At 37.6% G+C, this 22,483-nt stretch overlaps 1 protein-coding gene across 1 annotated transcript in view; it reads right to left on the bottom strand.

The window, feature by feature from the left end:
• The window catches only part of MRC1 (mannose receptor C-type 1), a 98,030-nt gene that overhangs the window by 49,175 nt on the left and 26,372 nt on the right, over positions 1-22,483 (bottom strand). Inside the window, exons 5-10 of the mRNA XM_060121740.1 lie at positions 19,073-19,186; positions 15,763-15,909; positions 11,132-11,317; positions 7,649-7,806; positions 5,142-5,252; positions 166-281 (exon numbers count right to left, since the gene is read on the bottom strand). Coding sequence (XP_059977723.1) covers positions 166-281; positions 5,142-5,252; positions 7,649-7,806; positions 11,132-11,317; positions 15,763-15,909; positions 19,073-19,186 — 832 coding nt within the window. The remainder of the gene's footprint in view (positions 1-165; positions 282-5,141; positions 5,253-7,648; positions 7,807-11,131; positions 11,318-15,762; positions 15,910-19,072; positions 19,187-22,483) is intronic.

Here is a 22,483-nt window from a genome sequence, read left to right as displayed (position 1 = left end):
GTGTTTTCAATGAAGAATCCAAATAAAAACATGATTTTTAATGCTTCAGCCACACTTCAAGATTCAATGTAATTTACTTAGAAATTTAGAGCACATTGATATGCTTTTTTGGAAATGGTTCATTATTTGATACATTTTTTTAAAAACATGAAAATAGTTGCATACCTGTCTTCAATAGTTGTTAGGTAAGCCTTCTCATTCACACAGGTTTGGTTTGCTTCTGTAAATGTTGAAAGTGTGTGTCCAATCAAATAGCAGTAGAAGCCATGTCTTTTCCAGCCCTGTTGATGTTATGAAGCAGATTATCATGCATATTTATTATATAATATTATTTTAATAATTCCTCTATGATGAAACACAAATTGATAAACAATAGAAGTGTGTAAAGAACACAAATAAGAATAATTTGACATGCAATGAAAACAATTTATGTGAATAAGGAAAACAGGAGTGCATTGTTCCTCAAATGGCAATTATGATACAAAATGGGGCGAGGGGAGTCATTCTCTCCACTTCTGATGCAACTTCCAACACAAATGATTTGTGACATGTTTACCCAAGAAACTGAACAAGATGGCTAAGATCTCAGTTTTAGAATAGGTAACCACAGGAAATAATTTGCAGAGTAACAAGCCTAGTCATCTATTGAAGCCAGTAGTAGATGGTGAGTATAAAGCTGTACCACCTGGTCACAGGATAGTACTTATCAAACTTCTGGCAACATGATTTGATGTGCTTCCTCTCCCACACTTCAAACACACAGAAATAAAAGCATGCTAAATAAAATCATAACAATAAACAGAAAATCCATACTAGAGTTTGGGAGAAAGAAGGGGCAATCTCCAGGTATCAAAAATAAATACTAGAAAACTAAAGAGCTGGAATGGAAAATGCACAAGCTGAGACTGTAGTTGCCTGGTTATGTATCAGACCAAGATTAAGGTCCTGGAGTCTAGGGGCTGGGGTATTAATGTCCATACAGATTAGGATATTTGGCCATCAGCCCACCTGAGGCAGGGAGATAGAACTGAAGTCCTTGTGTAAAGATGATACCCACGAAGGGTAGCTCCTCTTTGAAAGGAGAGCGAGAAAACTCCACCCACAGAAGGAGGAAATGACAGATTCTTGTCACCTGCCTGGGGTTCTGGGTGAAGGAAGAAAAAAAAATTCTTCTGTTCGAAAATAAATACCAAGTCTGTGCCATAGATGGGTGCCAGTGCCAACTTTACACCCTCCACATTGTATGAGAATCTAAGCCTAAAAAATAAAATATAAAATGTAGTCTACAGAAGGAGGATCTTGCAGGCACTTTGAGAAGTAAAATATAAAACCACATGACAGAAATATGTCCACAATCCAGGTCATATAAGACTACGACATTTGAGGGTCAGGGTGGGGATGGGATGGGGACGAATTCACGATCAAAAATTATAAACCATGTGAGAAAAATGCCTCATTTTAAGGGAGAGTCAACAGTTTAACATAATAAAACAATCTGGAAAAAATACAAAAAGAAGCATGTTGAGATGATTTAAGTGACAAAGGAAGAAACAGAATCAATGATGAAAGATCAAAATACTATGAACAAAGAACGAGAGGATTCAAACACACACAAAACAGAATGTCTAGAAAAGAAAAATATGAAGTTAAAAACTCAATGGCCAGATTAAATATAGAAAATACAGTTTCAGAAAGATTAGTAAATTGACTGAATGTAGGAGAGATAAGAATATGGAAAGATGTTTTAAAAATCATATTGATAGAAAATATAAATGATAGAATGAGAAGGTTGAAAATCAACCTGAGAGAAGTTTCAGAAGCACTGAATAAAATTAATGACTGGTAATTTTCAAGAATGGAAAGATACAAATCCTCAAAATGAAGAGGCACACTCAATACCAAATGGAACCAATAAAATAAATCCCAAACTGAACACACTGTACTTACAGAGAAAATGAGATCTTAAAATCAATCAGAGAGAAAATACAGAGTATCCACTTTTTAAAAAAAGATTTAGTCTAGTAGGAATTCCAATGGCAAAAATAAAAGTCAGGAGAAAATGAAATAATAGGTAAAGTGCTGTCAGAAAACAGCTATCAATCTAGAATTCTAAAATGACCTACATAAGTTACTGTGCAGGGTGAAGATGAATTCAAGAGATTTCCAAACAAAGACAGAGAGTTTTCCACTCCCAAATCCCAGGGAAAGAAATTCTAAAAGATTTACTTTGGCAAGAAAGGAAAGACAAGAGGAGCAAGTGGGCTAAAAGTCTACACTGAGCAAAGAAGTCAATAAATGTTAGTAAATCCAGGTCTAACTGCCTGGACAAATAGCAAAGATACCTAATTGGTGGTGGGAAGTTAAAGAATGGAATAGTAATAAGATCTGTAGTTTAGTCAATAATATTGTATCCAGGCCAACTACCTGTAGTGATCATGTACTCTGGTTAGAGAAAATGCTGTCATTGGCTGAAGTGGAGTGGAGGATACAGGGGAATTCTCGGTACTCTTTTTTTCAACTTCTTGTGAGTCTAACATTACTTCAAAATTTGAAAAATTTTGAATGTTTGAGTGGAATAATTAACATCCATTTTGTTCATGAGGCAGAGAGAGATATTGGTTAACTTCAAGTCAGGAATGCATGTTAAAAATATAAGGGGGGGGGCTTCCCTGGTGGTGTAGTCGTTGAGAGTCCGCCTGCTGATGCAGGGGACATGGGTTCGTGCCCCGGGCCAGGAGGATCCCACATGCCACGGAGTGGCTGGGCCCGTGAGCCATGGCTGCTGAGCCGGCGCATCCGGAGCCTGTGCTCCGCAATGGGAGAGGCCGCAGCAGTGAGAGGCCCGCGTACCGCAAAAAAAAGAAAAAAAAAAAAAAAAGCAAGCAGCTGGAGAAAGAGGTTCCAGGGAAATACCATGCAAAAGATAGTTTCTGTGGCAATATTAATATTATTTAAAATTGACTTTATGATAGAAAAGCATTACTATGAATGAAGAAAATAATTACATAGTTGAAGGACTGATTCACCAAGAAGATATAATACAGATCAAAGTACATAAGTCAAAACTTGATACAATTACAAGGAGAATATTTTGTCAAGCAGACAAAATATTAGAAATATAGAATATCTGGATAATATAATTGCTAAGTTCTATCTAGTCACCATACAGAGACCCCTGAACCCCCAGATCAAAGATCATTCTGTTCAAGCACAGATGGAATATGTATAAAAAGTGACTATGAACTAGATAATGAAGAAAGTCTCAACAAATAACAACAAAAACTTTATATGAGCACAATGCAGTGAAATTTAAATCAACAGTAGCTCCCAATTATTTAGGAACTAAAACACAAACAAACCCCCATCACTACCAGCAAATGCTACCACTATGAAAACACACACACACACATTTCTAAATAATTCACGGGTCAAAAAACCTTCATGGAAATAAAAAATCTTTATAATTTAATCATATGAAAACACCACATAACAAAACTTGGTGGCTGGCCCATCGTTTCAATTCCACCTTTTATTTCTGTAAGCATTTTAATACACATTCACTTTAATGTCATCTCCATTAATTCCACCGTCTAAGCTCCTGGTGGTATGTTTTATAATTTTGGATTTCACACTCGTCTGTGGGATTCCCAATCAGCCTGGGAAGGAGGACTTCTGCATAAAGAGGATTTACATTTGCGTCCGTCAGACATCCAGGAATATTAGCAACTTGAGACCACTTCATGTTAATTTCTTAGATCAAGGTTTCCCATGCAGGTAGCAATGAATTGAAAACTGAATCCCAGATCTTTATGACAGAAGGCCTGTAGTTTTGAATTCTCAGAAATACGTCTACACCACCAAGTACCCAGGCCCAGACAAAAAAACTATTATCTTCCTTTGTTGACAAGTGGATTTGTTTTCTAGACTTTCCAGTGATTTGAGGAAATCAGTGCCTAGAGCATGTGTTTTTAAACCGGCTAAATTAATATCTCTGAGTTCTTGTATCTTCTCCTGTTTAGTTAGAAACATAATGTTTATCTTTTAAGATCACTGAAAGCATAATAACCACACTCAACAAACAGTTGGCCAATATTTTCTTCTTCTTATTATTTAACCTAATGATTAAATTGGATTTTATCATTATAGACATGACAGTTCACAGAAAAAATATACACAAAATTTTGATTGTGTAGAAGTAATAAAATTTGAGGATTGGTTTATTACTTATAGAAAATTACAATAATAGACAATCTCCTGTACCTGCATATGATTAGGCAAAGAATATGTAAGTATACTGGTAGTGAAACCAGCAGTGAAAGTGTACTTGGCAGGAAACTTGGGTTCTAGCCTTACCTCTGTGTGACTCATACAAAGTTATCACTTCTCTGGGCTGAAATTTCCAGAACGCAAAAATTAAAAGGGGTTCTTCAAGCATCACTAAGATCCTTTCTATCTCTCACTGTATGATTTTCTGTGTTTGCTCTATTTTTCTTTATGGTTTAATTGGTCAGTACTCAAGTATGTTTCATGAATTCTGGTGTTTGTTATGATTTGATCACAACTTGACACTCTTGGACAGAAAATCAGTTTCTACTTTATTTTTATCCAAGAGAAGTGAGAAAGGAAAAAAGAGGAAGATGGGCAACTCAGCGATCAAACAGGAAAATGACAACCATACGCCCCGTATTTTGCTTTTAGAAACAGCGCCACAGAAATCACTTACTTTAACCTCAAAGAAAGATAAGACCTGCGGGGAGGTATTACTAACTGTGCTGCAGGTGAGAATAAAGCACGATAGGACTGCATGGTTTGACTTGGTTTAACTGAGTTACTACCTGGTACTACCAACTAGAGTCTAGACCTCCTGCCTCCCAGACCCTCAGGGATCTACTGAGAAGACTCCCCACCAGAAACAGGCTCACCAGAAATATTATAAATGGAAAAAATGACTGAGGATTGTTTGCTATCTGCAAATTAAGGTTATCCACTGGAAATGTCCTTGATGACGCATAGCGTCATAGACTACCACTACCTGTAAGGTGAAGCAGTTGGCCCCTATTATTAAGTACCTTCACAGACAAAAATAAAGCTATCACATCATATCTGCTGATCTGAAACCACTGCGTGCTTTCTGTACTCACCCTCTGGCAGCCTGTTTCCACTTCCACTATTCCTGGAGTTTGGGCTTGTGATTTCATCTTACAGATGTAGCCAAGAGACTGTTCACAGGCCCGATCCGCCCAGTACCCATCCTGCAGAAAGCAAAGGAAAAAAAAACACAAAAACTCAATGATCATCAGTTGTTTGGTGCTATTTCCTCATAACTGCACCTCTGAAAAGGGAAATAAAGGTTCGAGGTTATTAAGAGAAAAAGGCATCTATGAAAAGGAAAGGTAAATGGACATTTTACCAGGAAACTGCAAATTTGACTTTGGCTACAAAGATATAAAGAGATTGTAGCCCCAGTATGTTTTTTATATCTTCGCAGTCAAGCCACTCTGGAGGGGGATCTAGAGAGAAACGAAAAATGCTCATAAGCCCTTAAGAGATGGTCCCAACAGAAGGTTTACCTCCTCTTCCATCCCTATGGGCAGCTGTTTTCAAGTTAACTGAGTACGTTTAAAGCCACCCAGAAAGAAGGCCCAACCTGAAAACACACCTGAAACCAGTTTTCTTCCCTCCATTCTTCCCATTTCTATTGATGAGGGTCCCCCCGGAGCTCAGGTACCATATTTCACTCTACTTCAAATTCCACCCTTTTTGCCTTCCTTAGAGATTTCACGTTAAAAGACTTCTCTTCTCCTTCCCTTAACTGCTAAACATCTTGAAAAATGTTTTCCGTACCCACTACAACCTGGTACTCAACTCTTCAGCCAGTGTAATATTTGCAAATTGCAGATTAGGTCTGGCTATTCCCAGGCTAATGCATGTTTTCTCATGGCCAGTATTTTCCCTACACACCCCTCTACCTCTAACTCCATGCTTTCAGCCACACTGTCTTTTGAGTTCCCTACAAGTAGGATGCTCTCTGGTTTCCCCTTCCCAGGACACACTTCTGCCTATTCTTTCAATAATTAACACATACTCTTTTCTTAAGCTTTCAACTTATCACCATAATAACAACCACAATGATAAAAACAGTAGCTAATACTTACTGAGCAGGAAGTTTGGGCCAGGCACTGTGCACGTTATACACCTTAACCCATTTAATCCTTATACCCACCATATGAGCTGGGTATGATTATTATTATTATTTTACAAATGAGGAAATAAGCCATGCATCAAAACCAAGCCCCTGAACCACCAGCTTCATTCTCTATTAACAAAAGATCACTTGATGATATACTTAACAACCATCTTCATTCTCTTATTAACAAAAGATCACTTGATGATATACTTCAGTCGCTAAAGTGATATTTAAGACACGGAAGCCATTTTTTCATATTTGGCATCTCTTTGTAACCTAAAAATAAAATCTGTAGCTCTTCAAGCACAGACTCTAGGCTGTTGGACCCAGAGGAGATCTAGCTAGGTCTCCATCCACTCAGGGCAACCAGCTAAAAGTAGGACCAAAGCTCTGAATTGATTAATCAAGCCATATAAAAACATGTGCCACCACCTGTGGAGAACAGGGAGCCCTCCTACACCATCGGTGGGAATGTAAATTGGTGCAGCCACTATGGAGAACAGTATGGAGGTTCCTCCAAAAAACAAAAATAAAACTACCCTATGACCCAGCAATCCCACTCCTAGGCATATACCCAGAGAAAACTATAATTTGATATATGCACCCCAATGTTCATTGCAGCACTATTTACAATGGCCAGGACATGGAACCAACCTAAATGTCCATCGACAGAGGAATGGATAAAAAAGATGTGGCACATATATACAACAGAATATTAGCCATGAAAAAGAACAAAATAATGCCAATTGCAGCAACATGGATGGACCTAGAGATTGTCATACTGAGTGAAGTAAGTCAGACACAGAAAGACAAATATGTATCACTTATACGTGGAATCTAACAAACGTGTACAAGTAAACTTATTTACAAAACAGAAGCAGAGTCACAGATGTAGAAAACGTATGGTTATCAGGGGAAAAGAGGGGAAAAGGGGGGAAAAGGGGGAGGAGATAAATTGGGAGATTGGGATTGACATATACACACTACTATATATAAAACAGATGACTAATAAGGACCTGCTGTATAGCATAGAGAACTCTACTCAATACTCTGCAATGACCTATATGGGAATAGAATCTAAAAAAGAGCGGATATGTGTGTATGCATCACTTTGCTGTACAGAAGACACTAACACAACACTGAAAATCAACTATACTCCAATAAAAATTTAAAAGAAAACAAACTGAGAGCCAAGCATAGGAATGATATGAGCGTTGGTTGTTGGTTAATTTCATCTTTGAAATGAAAGTTTCTGTCTGTTGCTTTTCTAGTCCTCTTGAGACTTCGGGTGTACCAGACAACTGAGGGGACTCAAAAAACTGAATCCGAATTCTCCTTCAGCCTTGATCCATGTCAATTCAGTAGAATAGAAACAATGGAAACAATCGTATGTAGTAAGTGGGGCGGAAGGAAAATTTCCCTGTGGCTTTCGCTAGATATCAGTAACTAAAGTTGCCTTACTTTGCCTTTCATCACCGCACAGTCTTCCTGCCTATTGTTTTCATGACTTGGTTCTCCACGAAGCCATTTGGTAAATGTTACAGGGGATCCATCACTCCATTCAAAGTACATTTGAATCTTGATGTCATTTAAGCCAATCCATAACTCATCGCTTGGCTCTAAACAGGAAGAAAAACACAGAAGTCATTTACCCAAAGTTTTCTTTCTAAACATCAGAAGGTTATCAGGAAAAGAAGACCCGTTCCTTATCAACAACTCCCTTGATATTATCACTAGCATGAAAGACCATCCTCTTGAGCTTCAAACGGATCTACCTCTGCAGACTGAGATGTCAACTACATTTTATGTTGTCGATTTTTTTTTTTTTTTTTTTTTTTTTTTGTGGTACGCGGGCCTCTCACTGCTGTGGTCTCTCCCGTTGCAGAGCACCCCCCCCAGACGCACAGGCTCAGCGGCCATGGCTCACGGGCCCAGCCACTCCGCGGCACGCGGGATCCTCCCAGACCGGGGCACGAAGCCGTGTCCGCTGCATCGGCAGGAGGACTCCCAACCACTGCGCCACTAGGGAAGCCCCTATGTTGTCAATTTTAGTTTAAAATGTGTAATGTATTCTTCACATTGTGGATATGACTGTATTCTTTTGTTGTGTTACTGCAATTTCTATCTCCTGGGAGTTGTTAAACAGAAACTGAAGTGGGTCTATCATGATCCTCTATCTTGTGAAGCTGCTTTTTTGTTATAAATCATTTACCAACCACACTCATGGTGCTGGAAATACGGCAGCTTCTTTATACGTAAATCTATTTGACTACTATTAAACCTTATTGAATGTTTTAAAATAATAAAAACTAAAAACCACTCCTATTTTACTGACGATGTTATCAAGAACATTCTAGGTGTTTCTGTTCAAGTTTAATCACTGTAATAGGAGTGAAAATGATCCATACAGTGAGAAGATATATAAACTGAAGGGCTGGGCTGTCTTTGGCATTTAGCACTTATTTATTAGTCTATGTATATGAATGAAACTGCCACCATTTTCACTATGAAACACCAGAAAAACCCAAATAACAAACAGAAGTTAAAATAAAAACAACCAGGTATAGATATAAAAGAGGATCATTCTGTTTTGAAAATTCTATGAAGAGCATTATTGATTTTATCAGTAGTTTTAATTCTAAGAATTCTAAATATCATAAGTAAAAACGGGACCAAACAGAAGGCCTGAGGTCTCGTGACTAAAATCACACACATTTCCATATTTTAAAAACTGAAGGAATACACAATTCAATATCTATTTAAGTTTCATATGTTCTTTAAATGGTTAAATAAAATTACTTGCCCAAAGTTTGTCAAGATGATGTTGTAGTAGAAAATGAGAAATATGCCACATTGTATAGGAATTTCCCTAAATGGTTTAGTCTCTTCCTCCTAAAATTGTCACTCAACTTTGCTTTTGGAGAAGTCCCTGACTGGCCTGGTGCCAGTCCCAGCAGATGTTTCCAGCACCATGAAGCATGAATGGCATTGCCAGGATGATCCCTTTTCCTTTCACTTAATCTGGCAGATCATGTTCTTTGGGCAGAAAATATAGGCTCCAAAATGACTTCATGTACCCCTCAAGGTTTTTAGGTTCAAGACCAAAGAAAACCTAAACTCCCAAGTCCCACGATTATAATAAAGTATTAAGAGTGTCTGATAAACATTTTTCTCACTAAACTGTTCTCCCCCTGTAGCTTCTGTACGCACAAGCTTGATCCTACAAAAATATGTAAGATGTGAGCATAAAGTTGTTAGACGGACTTACCAACCTGTTAGGAAAGCTGTCTTTGTTGATGGAGTCATAACTTATATGTGTAGGTCCCAATTTATCCCCTGTATTTCCATGATTAACATGAAAGATATCAACTCAACTAGCTCCAAAAGGTTTTCTAGGCTTCTGACTTAGAAACAATCATTTTAATTTTATAACTTTCCTTTACCTTTATCAATATGATTTGTATTGTTTTAAATAAATAAATCTTTATCAATAATAAAAAAGAGGTTTCCATAGTGAAAGTTTACTAATTCTCCAGCTGAGTTTAAAAGCAACCTTCGTCATCCAAACTCCTAAAATAACTATAGCAATAAATATATAAGGTTCTCCTATTACTAGACCATATTATATAAAGTAGAGCAAAATTTGCACGTTAGCCCTACAGCCTCTTAACTAATGTGTTTCCCACCGATTCACTTGCAAACCTTATTCCCTACTATTCACTTGCAAACCTTATTCCCTACTATTCCCTTACTCCCTTATTCCCTAGAGTATCATGCCATCTCTGTCACGATATTATTCAGATACACTGGTTTTGATTACATTAGTATCGTGTAGTCCAGATGCTCCAGGACAGGTAAATGTAGAATAATCGAGAAATTATTTACGGGCTGTAGCAGAATATCATCATCACCCCACCGAACTCAGTGAGGCGCGCAAAGGAGAAAGGACTCCGTTCAGCACTGGCACTGACAGCAGCAGTGCTGGGGATGTTCTACATCTTTTTCTGAGACTAGTTTATTCTTCTCATCTATTTGTTCATTGTTTTTTTTCTTCTCCCCTACCCCCGCTCCTATCCATTTTCAGGCAGTAAGTGTCAGGAAGCAGTCCCCACCATCGCCACCATCCATTTCCTCTTGTTTTGCTCTCTGGAAACGAAAAGGTCCAGCTATTCTGCAGTAGCATAAGTGGAAGCAGAAAACGATCATGGTTGAATCAGCAAGTACGGCTGAGTGCCCGTCATCATTACTTCCTTCCTCAGCCTCCTCCTCTTCAGGATAAGCATATTCCCAACTCGCTTTACTCACTTTTGAAATGTTTTTGATAGGGCCAATCTTTTAAAACTTTACAATATTGAGTTACTACATTTTCTCTTCGTCTCTTAGAGTCCTAAAATGGAGATGCAAATTTCTTTAAAAGGTTTAGGCCACCCACCATCTAACCACTCCAATCAAATAAATTCTTTCTTTCCCTGCTCATCATTCTAGCAGCCTTAGCTAGATTAATAAAGAAAATAAAATTCAGAGGATGAGATGGTTCATTTAGAGACCTTTCCTGTGAGACAAAACATGGGCCTTAAAAGAGAAAATACATCCGTACACACAACTAATTCCAACTAGTGAAATATTGTTCACCAATTTAAGGTAGACTGCTCTGAATCCAGATTATATAGAGAAACACAGTATTTTTTTTTGAAACACAGTATTTTTAAAACTATGCATACGTTGATCCCATATTAAAAAAACTCAAATGTTCTCTTAGTGGTAAAAATTCTTTAAATTACTACATAATTTTAATATTTGAGGCCTGATTGATATTTGTTACTAAATTGTTCATTGAATTGTTAACTTGAATTTATTAGATTTAACATTTATGATTAAATTTCCCGAAGATGGGTGGTAAGTCAGGAAGATGAGAATCAAGTGTATTACAGACGAAGTTCCTACCATAGCCCAGCTGGGAGATAATGAAGTCAAATTCCTCGATGCTGTGTATACTTGCTAGGTCACCACCTTCCTTCCTGCATGCAATCAAGGCATCTCTTTGGAGTTTCTTCTCTTCTCTGTAAATCTTGTAACAGTGACCTGCATACGGCCACCACTGACTTGGACAGTTGGTAGGCACATCACTTTCTAGAAAAAAAAAAAAAAGAGTTTGGAAAACATTTAAAAGGAGCTTTTTTTTATTGTTTTAAAAAGTTTTTAATTTAACGATATTTTCTATCATTCTCTACAGGAAACAGTTCACAGTCATAGGCAAATATAGCTAATATTTATTTTTCCATTTTTTGGCACAGGTATTCACGAAAGATAGACGAGATTGTGTTTGCTTTTACACTAAAGATGATATGGAAGTCATCTTTCATTTTAAAATAAAGCCAAATGAGAAATCTGTTCTTATTTTCAACTGTACCTACAACAAGGCCACAGTAAGATACAATAGATTGTCTCATTTCGTCTGCATTTTATCATCGGCAGACCTGTCCTAAGCATGTTCTATAAATACTGGAAGCACAAGAGTTTTGTCATATAATGTATTCATTCCTCAGAAGATTTCAAGTTACCTCTATTCTACGGGCATTAGGAAGCCACCCATTCCTCAGAGGATGGGCACGACTCACAAGGCAGGCAGGAGAAAGACGTGCTGACACAGGGCCTAGAATGGGTGGGGGGCGGGGGGGGCACCAAGGAGCTTCTGAAACCATGGCAGTGTGAGCCGGCCACCTGTGCCTTTGAACTAACCCACTGCCGTGCACTTGCTCCCAAAAGATGGCACATAACTGCAGAAATCACAGGGACTTCGATTCCAAAGTCTTTCAGGCAAAATCTGAATCTGCCACAAGCTGTGTGATGGTGGGTCAGTCACATCACATGAACCAAACTATCCAGGTATGTAAAATATTGTAAATAATATGAATACTAGTACTAATATTAAACTACCCATCCTCACTGTGCTCTGCACTTGAGATGACTATAAATTACAAATACGACAACAATGTTTAATCAAACCAGTAACAGTGACCAAGGTCCTAATTATTGATACTAATAGTCAGGGTCAAATTTCATGACCTTGATTATACATTACAAACATGACAGTAATGAGCTAGGGAAAGTGACAGTAACAATGTTCGAAGGCAAGAGACTTGCTTCATTCATCCTCATATAGGCCCTGAAATGGCACAGGGCCTGGCACAGAGTAAGTGTCATGAATTGTTGGTCAAGAAAAAGAATTGAAGTTATATTTACTAGACAACAGCTTATTATGACCATTTTGTGGATACTATTTCAAACAGCAATTGAGCAATATATCTTGCGTAAAGAGGGACTATATTGCCAAATGAATGTCAATTTCTATATTTAAGTTTGATACTAAATGTTCTCAAATGTGCTGCCTTAGTAAAGGTTCCGTACAGGGCACCTTTGTTATCCGTTTCATGTATCAGTTCCATAGTCTCTCAAAATCTGGGAATGTCTGCATCACCTTTGTATAAGCTCAAAATTCTGTGTACGGTCATTCAAGTAAATAGGCAGTCCTGAGATCCAAACACTGTATTATTATAACAGAAAAGTGCATATTTTTAGAAAATCTATTCCTTCTATACAGTTCCAGTGGTGACCAAAAAAAAAAAAAAAAAAAAAAAGTTAGTATCACTCTGGAGCCCTCTTGTGGGATATTTTAATTTTGCTGCTCAAGAAGTTGAAAATGATGCCAGCACATGCTGAGGGCTTCAAAAACTAAACACATGCACTTTAAAAATATTTCAAAACATGAAAACAACCGATGTAGAGGCGTCCCCTGGGGCAGCCACAAAAAATGGCTTATTCCTATACAGCAACACTGTCTGACTGAAATATAACATAATCCACAAACGGAAGCCACGTATGGAATTATTATACATTTGCCAGCTGCCATGTTAAGTACAAGTCTCAAGAGAGACAGGTAACTTCCATTATAATAATACATCATATTTAACCCAATATACCCAAAATATTATCATATCAATATGTAATCAATTTAAAAAAAATGAGACCGTTCACTTTTGTTTTTCATGCTGTGTCTTGTGAGTCCAGCGTGTATTTTACACTCACAGCAAATCTCCGTTGGAACTAGCCGCACTTCATGTGCTCAGTGGTCACATGTGGTTAGTGGCTACTGAACTGGACAGTGCAGCTCTAGCAACCTAGGGGTCATGGACGCACAGGGTGGCATTGCAAAGACAAACAGGGGACGAGGTGGAACCCTTGCCCAAGAAAGTCACCAATAATGTATGCTGCATAATCCTAACTCTGATATGCTTTTCCAAGCTCTGGTTTATTTGAGTTTACAGATAAGATAGAATGATTAATCCAGGAAGTATAGAGAAATTCAAAAACCAATGGGAAGTGAAAGTTAGCAAGTGAAGCAAGTAAGGCATGTAACCGAGCAGGACCCTAGGGGGCCTTCCTGGGACAGACCCCCTCCCCCATATCCTCTGCTGTAGCTCCTCTCTGAAGTACCCAGACAATAGTATCTGAGGGACATTTCCTGAGTTGTTTTACAGATGCTAAAACCACCACCAAATGGAAGAAATTAACTACTTGATGGTCAGGAGCGTGTTGGCACCTAAGGATTGATAACATCAACCCCTGGGACACTGCCATGTTCCCTCATCATCAACCAATCACAGAATTTTGCACAAGCTGATCACATACCCTGCAACCCACCTCCCTCGCCTGGACTTTACAAATGCTTTCCTGAAACCCATAGGGGAGTTCAGTGTTTTGAGTACTAGCTGCCCTGGACTCCTGGCTTGGCACCTGCAATAAACCCTGCAATTTCCTTCACCACAACCCGGTGTCAGTAGATCTGGCTTTACTGCACGCAGACCAGCAGACCCAAGTTTGGTTCCAGGAACAGGCATAGCACAGAAATAAGAATAATGGACTGAGTGCTTGACAATATGAACAAACATTCACAGGAAGAACAAGTGTTAGTATTTCCACTTAATAGACAGGAAACTAAAACTGGGGTGTTAAGGAACAAGGCCAAGTTACAGAATTCTACCTCCTTACCTCAGACGTGATAAAACCACCATTCTCCTCACCCCCTAAGTGGTAATTCCAAACCTTCTGAAGGAGAATTATATGAGCTCTTCCAAGAGGGAAGGATTATATCAGTACCACTTCTCGTATGGGAGGAATAGAGGAGACGAAATACAAAAATGACTGAGGTCTCCCTGAGGCGTGCCCGCAGCCATAAGGGTGACCCTGTAAAGGATAATCAAACCCAATAATGGGACCCTCATCTATATCCATTGGGGAGCTCCGCCATATTTGTATCCATCAAAATGGCAAACACACCCACTCTTTGATCTGGCAATTCCACTTCTAGGAATAATCACACACATCAAATGACACATGTATAAAGTTACTCACTGCGGGATTGTTTGTAATAATAAAAAATTGGAAGTAAACTAAAGTTCCATTAATAGGGGACTGGTTAAAAAAAAATATGGTCTCTCCCTGCAATGGCTAACGTACAGCCATAAAGATGAGCACAGAAGCTACCTATGTACTGTAGGGAATGATGCCCCAAATTGTTATTAAGTGAAAAAAAGTAGAGCAAAGTGTATCATATGCTGCCATTTGTATAAAACAGATAAAAAGAATTACAAACATATTTATTCACATATTCATAGAATAACTAGGTAAGGATATACACCCAGACACAGTTATTCAGAGAGGAACTGCAAATCTGAAGTAAGAACTGGAAGAAATTATTATTATTTATCATGTTGTACCATAGACTTTCTAGCCATGTCAATCATATTTTAAAATAAATGAAATTGCTTTTAAAAGTCAAGGAGCAAAAAAAGTGAAGAATGCCACGCTGTCAGATTTCCCAAGAAGAATATATATATACATACATAAATGACAATGAAGTATTAAGTGTCTCTCCAAAAACAGGTGAAATGGTGAAAAAAATGTATCAATAGTTAGTTTGCTTTTTGTCAATTTGAAGAAAAAAATGCATTCTGGGCTTAGTAGCTTAATTCTTCTATAAAATTATAATAGAGAGCATAATTGCAGTTTTTCCCGCTGGTCTAGCCTATATATAAAATTCAGGGACTACTTCTGGGATGTTTTATTCCATTTTGGTGAAGACTTCAGTGTATATGTTAAACTAAATAACACTGGTGCCCAGATACGCCATTAAATAGTGAGGACATAATAAAAACATTCCTTTCAGATACTGATTTCCTAGCTTGGATTCCAGTTTTGTCACATGTGCGAGTTTTTTATATCCTCTGAATATCTTTTTCCTCATCTAAAATGTGTGAATAATAATACCTACCTCACGGGGCAGCTGTGAAGATAAAATTTTTATTAATGCTGTGTCAAAGGCTTTGCTCATGCCCAAACACTCCAGCACGCTCAGGAAAGGTTAGCAACCACCAAAAAGACATTCTGTAGGAATATCATTAAGTTGATACCATAAATGATCAACAAAACCTGTCATTGCCTACAGTTAGGACTAGACTGTAATTTGATCTTTAAATATAATATTTTATACACTTCAGATCAAATAGATCACTTACCTGAGGGGATAACAAAAGAATTCAAAGTTGTGTTGCCCTTTTTACAAATATAGCCTAGCTTCTGAACACATTGCAGATTTTCCCATTTAGCGCTCTTCCCGGGATTTAGTGACACACAGCTTTTTCCTGGTTCCGCTGATGGACTTCCTTTGGGGAAAAGAAAAAATAAAAGTGGGACTATTATAGAAATTACAAGTAAATAGACCCCCCAGAGGCTCGTGCATTTATCCTTGGCATTTAATGGATCCCCACCCTTTCTGCTACACATTCACAAAGAAATATTTAGTGCCCGCAGAGCAAAAGACATGTTGGGTGTCTATTTGTTTTCTCATGGTTGGGTCATTCCAATACCTGAAATGTTGATTATATAAGTTTACTTCTTTGAAATAAATTCTTCCCCACAATATCAAACAATAAAGCTAAACCTTAAACCCTGAACAATCTTCACACTGGGTTATTTTACGTATGATGGGGGGTAAATAACAAAAGAATACACGATGTTCTAAATCAGTCATATTCAACATTGTCGATACCTCCCCAGAAACCTAAGTCAAGCTAACTGTGGACCAGCCAGAGAATTTCTGGACATGGGAAAACCTCCTCCAGTTAGAAAGAAGAGGCAGGAAAGAAGGCAATGCGAGGAGAAAGAGAAGCAAAGAGATGCTAGAAGCAGCAATGTGCCACAGTAAACGCTGATGAAGTACTCCCAGAGCTCAGACTCTCTCTCACGATTTTCAACTCAGGCTACTGAAGAATACTTCCAGCAGCTAACCTCTCATCTCACTGCTTACTGGAAACGGATTAAAGAACGAGGTCAGGTCAACCTTCTTAATGCAATCGATACATACATAGATGCCCACATTTCTCATGCTTTTCCACCACTTTAATAAATGATTTTGAAACCAGTGCTCTAAAACCTTGCTCCATCTCACAAGAGAAGACAGGGTGATGAGTCACATTTTGTCAATGATTCTCTTTTGTGACCTCCGACATCTTTACGACCTGGACCTGGACCACACTTTCCCTTCCCGAAAGATGGGAATCACATCACCTGTTCCATAAAGCCTTTGTCAAAAATTTTTGGAAGTTGCTTGAACAGCACACAAAGAAAAAATGGTTAGTGATAAGGATAAAGATGTTTTTTAAATGTGTTGATAGTATGACCAAAATTCCAGTATAACTGAACTAACAGATCAGGTACCAGTACTAGAAAGAAACTTTCGGAAACAATAATGTATTTTACAGCTAACGGTTATTATTTAATATATGAGCTGGTAAATCATAGTAATACAGTCATTTATCAATAGAACACAAGACCTACTTTAACAAATCAGCTCTTTGTCTTTCAATGGTTACTATAGTTATATATTTGAATTCACACGTCTATACCTTTTGTGTAAACTAACCTCACTTCAAATGTAGATGTATTTTAATAGGTGCTTTACTTGTCAAGTACTCAGTTGAAGGCTGATTGAACAACTTATACAATAACAACTTCTAATGGTCCACAAGGTTTCTAATTTTCATTTGAAGAAACTCTCCTATTATTTCAGAAGGTGGTTTAATTTTGCGCCTACTTCTCAGGAATTGGTTTAATAAGGAAGGACATTTCTTTTCCTTTCTCATTAATATTCCAATTTTATTCCTCACTCTCCCAGAATCTAGACCCCTCAATTTTCTCACTGAACTCTCAGAATGCAAGTGGTTAAATATTACAATAATCATCACTTAAAACTGAGTAATAAATAAAATGATCTGCCTACAATGATTAAGCAGCAAAGAATAAACTCTAATCCCCCAACAAGTGATTATTATTGTCTAATGATCTGACTGAGCCAACCGGCATTCTCCAATAGTGTGACTGAGTCAGTAAGCAGACATACGCAATTCTCACTCATAAATAGCACCTCTTATATTCCCTTGCAGCAGTGTTTGCTTCCCATATTCCAGAGGAAAGCAGAGCTGACGCTTAGTGACAGCCCTGCAAACATCATGCCTTGAAGGAGGACATTGAAAGTCAAATTTCATAGTAAAATCTAATCAGTTTAAACCGACGTATGTGCTCTAAAAATTCCCTCTCATGTTTTAGCATATTCCGAATATTATCTATTTATTTCAAAGTTTTTCTTTTTAATACCATAAGTCGGTAACATGGAAAATGTGGAGAGTTTAATTTTCTAAGCCAAATGCAAAAACCATTCGGTGGCTTTATAAAAAAGAAGTTTGACCATATGAAGAAACACCACACTAGTATTTTCCATAGCAGAACTGGTAAATGAAAATGTGACCCGTCCTTTCTCACACCTATGGCAGACATCACTAATCCTTACCTGCACACTTTCCTAATAAATCAAGATTAGTACAGGATGGGGCCTGGGTTGGGAGTGGAGAATCATACTCAGTAGAGTGCCTTAAGCAGCCACTAACAGTGGTTGGTACTGGTGAATAAGATGAAGACGCTTTGTCATCATTGGTCCTTTTGTTTTCTCAGAATAATTTCTGTATATGTAAAACATCTTTATCATCTAGTCTCCTTTTATGTTCTGTTACCTCTATGTTACAACAGTACAGAAATAATTAGCTCAGAGTATTTTCTGTCCTCCAAAAAATGGGAAAGCCGTGGAAGGCTTGATCATCCCCTGTGTTTTTCTACAACTAAACTACAAACTGTCAACAAAACTGCTCATGAATGATTATGCTAGTATGGAATATTACAATCTGTGGCTGGTATTATTTTTAATCCAACTCTAGTCGATTAAAAATAGGAGAAAATGGCATCAACGTAGACCTTCAGATCATTATAACGATGACAGAAATACTGCAAATATCTCATGGCTCAAGATAATGAGAAATTCTCCAGCCTAAAACAATTTAAACTTCTTGAATTCATAGTGTGTGTGCAGATATAAATAAATATGTATAAAATCTTTGAATATACTATGTAGCATTATATATTATATATATATCATAAATATAAAATCAAATTTTTGAACATAATACCTAGCAAATCAAGGATGCTCTGCGAATATATACTTTAACAAAGTCCTCTATTGACCTGTGTGATTATCCTTCCAGACAAGTCCTTATCCCAGAAAGCTGGAATAACCTAATGGTGTTAGAGTATTCAAATCTAGTTGGCAGGTTTCAAAGCAAGGTGAGAAATAAACTGTACTTGATGAAATCTCCCAGTTCTTCTCTTTGATATCTACATGTGAGCTGATGAAGGTCTCCATGGTACCTAGCTAAATTAAATGCAGATGAATTCAACCAGCTTAACGCCACCAACTTAATCAGACGAGCTTAACCCTACCTGGTAACCAGTTCAAGTATCGGAACGGACTGCCCCCACTCCACTGCCATCCACTGTTGAAACTCAGACTGTTCAGTCCAATCCAGAGTCCGGAAGTCAAGGAACTGGTTAACCCTTTAGGACAAAAGCAAAACAAAAACAAAACTGACATTCGGAAAAGATGGTGTAATCAAACTCAGAATTAGGTACTTGAATCAAAATGTACTAGAGAGAAGTAACGAAGATCGCGCCGAGCATGTCTCCTTTGATCCTCTCCTCAGCGGGAAGCAAGTACAACCGTTACCTCCACGGGCACGTAAAGCAACAGAGGTGAGAACACAGATAAGCCAGCAACGGTCTCGCTAAGCGGCTAAGGATCCTTGCTAAGGATCGTGTGAATGTGCTTCTAATTTGGAGAAGACTCTCTTTGACTATCGTCAAACAAAAACATGTTTACTTCATTTTAGAGTAAAACTAAGATTTCTTTTGTACCAAAGTCACCGTTTTCTATCATGAAAAAGTTTAATACACACTTCAATCTATTTCACTCTCATAAGTTATTACCCGACCTCATATTTTAGAACTTACGCTCAGAATTTTACCCGATGACATTTTAAAACATCCATTTTTTTTTCCTCATTAAGATGATGATTAAAAACTAAACACTAAGTGCCTGTGCTACTATGAATAACACTTAGGCAGCTAATAAATCATAATTACAATGTTTCAAAGTCTGTGCTAGGCCTGAGATGCAATAAAAAAACAAAACAGAAGCAACATGGACCTCAGTCCGCCCAGGTTAAACAACTCTAATGTGTTATTACCTGTAACTTTTTAAAAACCATGGATTTGCTGTTCTCTCTATATTCTTTTTAGTTGATTTAAAAGAATTAATGGAAAGGAAAACTATCGTTTGTCTTAAATAAAATACCAACCTGAAGTGTCTATAAACATAAAGGGTAATCATAAATGGACCACTTCATATTTACTGTTCTCTAGAGGATATACTCCCCAGTCAAATTTTTCAATGGTGAGAATAACCACTTACTATATTCAGGGCACTGTTTTCGCTCGTTTTCAATCCTCACAAACTCTAATTAGGTACTGCCATCTCCATTGTACAGATTAGGAATTTGACACCCAAATAGTTTAGATGACATGTGCAGAGCTGAAATTTAAACCTAGGTTCTTTTTGGGATTTAATTCCCCGAACAGGGACCAAATCCACGCCCCTGCATTGGAAGCACAGACTCTTAACCACTGGACCGCCAGGGAAGTCCCTAAATCTGGGTTCTTATGACATCAAATCCCAGACCCTTTAGCTCTGATGCAACCAACTAAGCTATCCAAATTCACCGAAATTTTCCCCACTTTTTCATTAGCTGATATATACGCACATTCATGTCACAAATTCAAATGAAAGGGGATTACAGTGACTCGATGCCCCAGAATCCTATCTCACGTTTTTTGCTCCCCAATGCCATAAAAGCACAGATCACGTTCTTGGAGAAACGTGACCGGAATGCTGTCAGTTTATTCAGCATCCGGCAGAAAGGCACTGACAAAGGGAGAACCCGCTTGAGGATACTGACTAGGTTGATATTGATTAGGTAGGTTGATGCTTAATGAACGGAACTGAATCCAATACTGGAGTTATTTACTGAAAAGTAAACCCTATTGCATAATTTCTTTAAAGTAATAAAAATGGGATGAAATTAACTACTAGCATGTAAAAAGTCAGTGAAAATTAATTCAGATCCACTTATCTTTATCAAGTGTTGTAGAAAAAAAAAGTCTGAGTTAGTACAGCTCTCGCCCTTAGGTACTTTATACACTTTGAGAGGTATCTCGTCCAGGGCCTTCATTTTACGGATGAAGAAACGGAGGACAGAGAGGTTAAGAAACTTGTGGAGAGTGAAACAGAGGATGAGTAAATTAGGACTTGCACTCAGGGTTCACTTTGGTGTTTCCAGTGAATTCAACTCTTGCTTAAATTGAATTTGCCTGTGAGTTACTATTATTGATATAATACATTTTCCAGATAAGTTTAGATGTTAGAGCACCTTTAAATAAAGAACCATGAACTAAAAAGATATTTCTGATAAATGCCATCCCTCCCCAAACAATAGTCCATGGCAGAACTCACTCTGGTTTACCTGTGAAGACTCAGCATTTGGTTCTCCAAAGTTGGAATTTTACCAAAAAATAAAATACTTATTACAAGCTATGTCAAGGGAATGACATTATCAAACGGGAAAATCTTAATATTTCTCTAGTCTTAAATCTCTGCAATGAGCATCATCAACTATGACTGCATTCATTACAAAGAAAATACTGATAATGAAGTGATAGAAATTCATTCATAGTAAATCAATTTTATAGTTATTCATCTCATTGATGGTTTCCCTTTAGTTCATTAATTATTTTACATAGTTATTAAAACTCTTTTGAGTACTAAACTATTACTTATGTCTCTTTAGGGTAAATTAAAGAAACCAACAAAAACGGCCATCTCACCTCATTCATGTAAATAGATAACTTATAAGGTGTCAGGAGGAGATGCCTGTCTACTAGTCTGTACCTTAGAAATGTCATTCTGGGATCAGTGTCATGTTGATACTATATTTTATGTTAATAATTATTCTATTAAATACCACTGAACATTGATTTTTTCATAAATTATTTTTCTTATTGAAATATAGTTGACATACAATATTACATTAGTTTCAGGTATACTACATAGCGATCTGACATTGTGTACATTATGAGATGGTCACCGCAATAAGTCTAGTAACCATCTGTGCCCATACAAAGTTATTACAATATAATTGACCATATTCCTTATGCTGTGTATTACATCCCCATGACTTTGTTATATAACTGGAAGGTTGTACCTCTTAATCCTCTAACTATTTCACCTACTCCCCACCTGCCCTCCCTTATGGCAGCCACCCATTTGTTCTCTGTATCTATGCATCTGTTTTCATTTTGTTTTGTTTTCTAGATTGCATACACAAGTGAGATCAAGAGGTGTTCATCTGTCTCTGACTTACTTCACTTAGCATAATACCTTCTAGATTCACCCATGTTGTCACAAATGGCAAAATTTCATTTTTTATGGTTGGGTAATATTCCATTGTATGTATGTATATATACCACATTTTCCTTATCCGTTTGTCTATCAATGGACGCTTAACGTTGTATCCATATCTTGGCTATTGTAAATAACGCTGCAGTGAACACTGGAATGCATATGTCTTTTTGAATTCGTGTTTTTGGTTTTTTTCCAGGTAAATAATCAGAAGTAAAATTGCTGGATCCCATGGTAGTTCTATTTTTAGTTTTTTGAGGCCCCTCCATACGGTTCCCCACAGTGGCTGCACCAGTTCACATCCCCACTGACAGCACATGAGGGTTCTCTTTTCTCCACAT

Source organism: Lagenorhynchus albirostris, chromosome 1 (genome assembly GCF_949774975.1).
Source record: "Lagenorhynchus albirostris chromosome 1, mLagAlb1.1, whole genome shotgun sequence".
Taxonomy (NCBI): Eukaryota; Metazoa; Chordata; class Mammalia; order Artiodactyla; family Delphinidae; genus Lagenorhynchus; species Lagenorhynchus albirostris.
Note: the sequence above shows the minus strand (reverse complement) of the source record. Positions and strands in the feature narration are given on the sequence as shown.